Source organism: Mastomys coucha, unplaced genomic scaffold (assembly GCF_008632895.1).
Source record: "Mastomys coucha isolate ucsf_1 unplaced genomic scaffold, UCSF_Mcou_1 pScaffold16, whole genome shotgun sequence".
Taxonomy (NCBI): domain Eukaryota; kingdom Metazoa; phylum Chordata; class Mammalia; order Rodentia; family Muridae; genus Mastomys; species Mastomys coucha.
In genome coordinates, this window is record NW_022196898.1 from 64,391,867 (window position 1) to 64,392,773 (window position 907).

At 45.8% G+C, this 907-nt stretch overlaps 1 protein-coding gene across 1 annotated transcript in view; it reads left to right on the top strand.

Annotated features, from left to right (window-relative positions):
- The first annotated feature begins 271 nt into the window (after nt 1-271).
- The window catches only part of LOC116093285 (TD and POZ domain-containing protein 2-like), a 2,711-nt gene continuing 2,075 nt past the window's right edge, over nt 272-907 (top strand). The window contains exon 1 of the mRNA XM_031374652.1: nt 272-901. Coding sequence (XP_031230512.1) covers nt 272-901 — 630 coding nt within the window. The remainder of the gene's footprint in view (nt 902-907) is intronic.

A 907-nucleotide genomic window follows, 5' to 3' on the forward strand; every position in this document is an offset into this window, starting at 1 on the left:
TTCAGGTACAGGCCATATGACAGGATTAGTATTGAATAGAGTTTACTTACAGCATGGGGAGGGGAGGCTAGTAGGGTAGAGAATAGAGGGAAGCAGAGGAAGACAGACAGAGAGAGACAGACAGAGGTAGAGACAAGGACAGAGATTTTAGGACAAATTGAAAGTAAAAGCTAAAGTGTATCCTATGATTGTATGCAACAGGAGGAAGAATAAATAACTTCTAGTTCTTCTTTTTAGATTTCCTTTGACCTCTAAACTACCTCCAGGAAAAATGTCAGGTGACCTGGAAGCCAAGAGCTGGGGCTCCACACAGAACAGTGTTCAGGAATTCTGCTATGAGTGGACCATTTGCAACTTTTCATTTTGCATGGGGGGAATTCGGAAAAAGATTACAAGCCCAGTGTTCTCATTAAAGGCCAAAGAAGAAATGGCATGGTGTTTGAGGGTATACCCAAATGGAATTGATGAAGAAAGCAGAGATTACCTGTCAGTTTTCCTGGTGTTGCTCAGCTGTCCAACCAGGCCAGTTTGTGGGAATTTTGAGTTCTGGGTCAGAAATTCCCAAGGAGAGAAAGTTCAAAATATGAAGAGTGACAGGGTCGTAAGCTTTCTGCAATGCCAACAGAAGGGATTCCCGAGGTTCCTCCTTCGAGATCTGCTCTCCGATGAGCATGGGCTTCTCCCTGAAGACCAGCTCACCCTCTGCTGCAAGTTGAGATTAGAAGGAGCTGTCTTTGGTGAGCTTGGACAAGACATGACACCTGCAATTAAGGATGTGAGGTCCATGTTGACAGATGACCTAGGGGAGCTATGGGAGAATTCCCTCTACACAGACTGCACCCTGTTGGTAGCTGGCCATGAATTCAGGGCTCACAAGGCCATCCTAGCAGCTCGCTCTCCAGTTTTC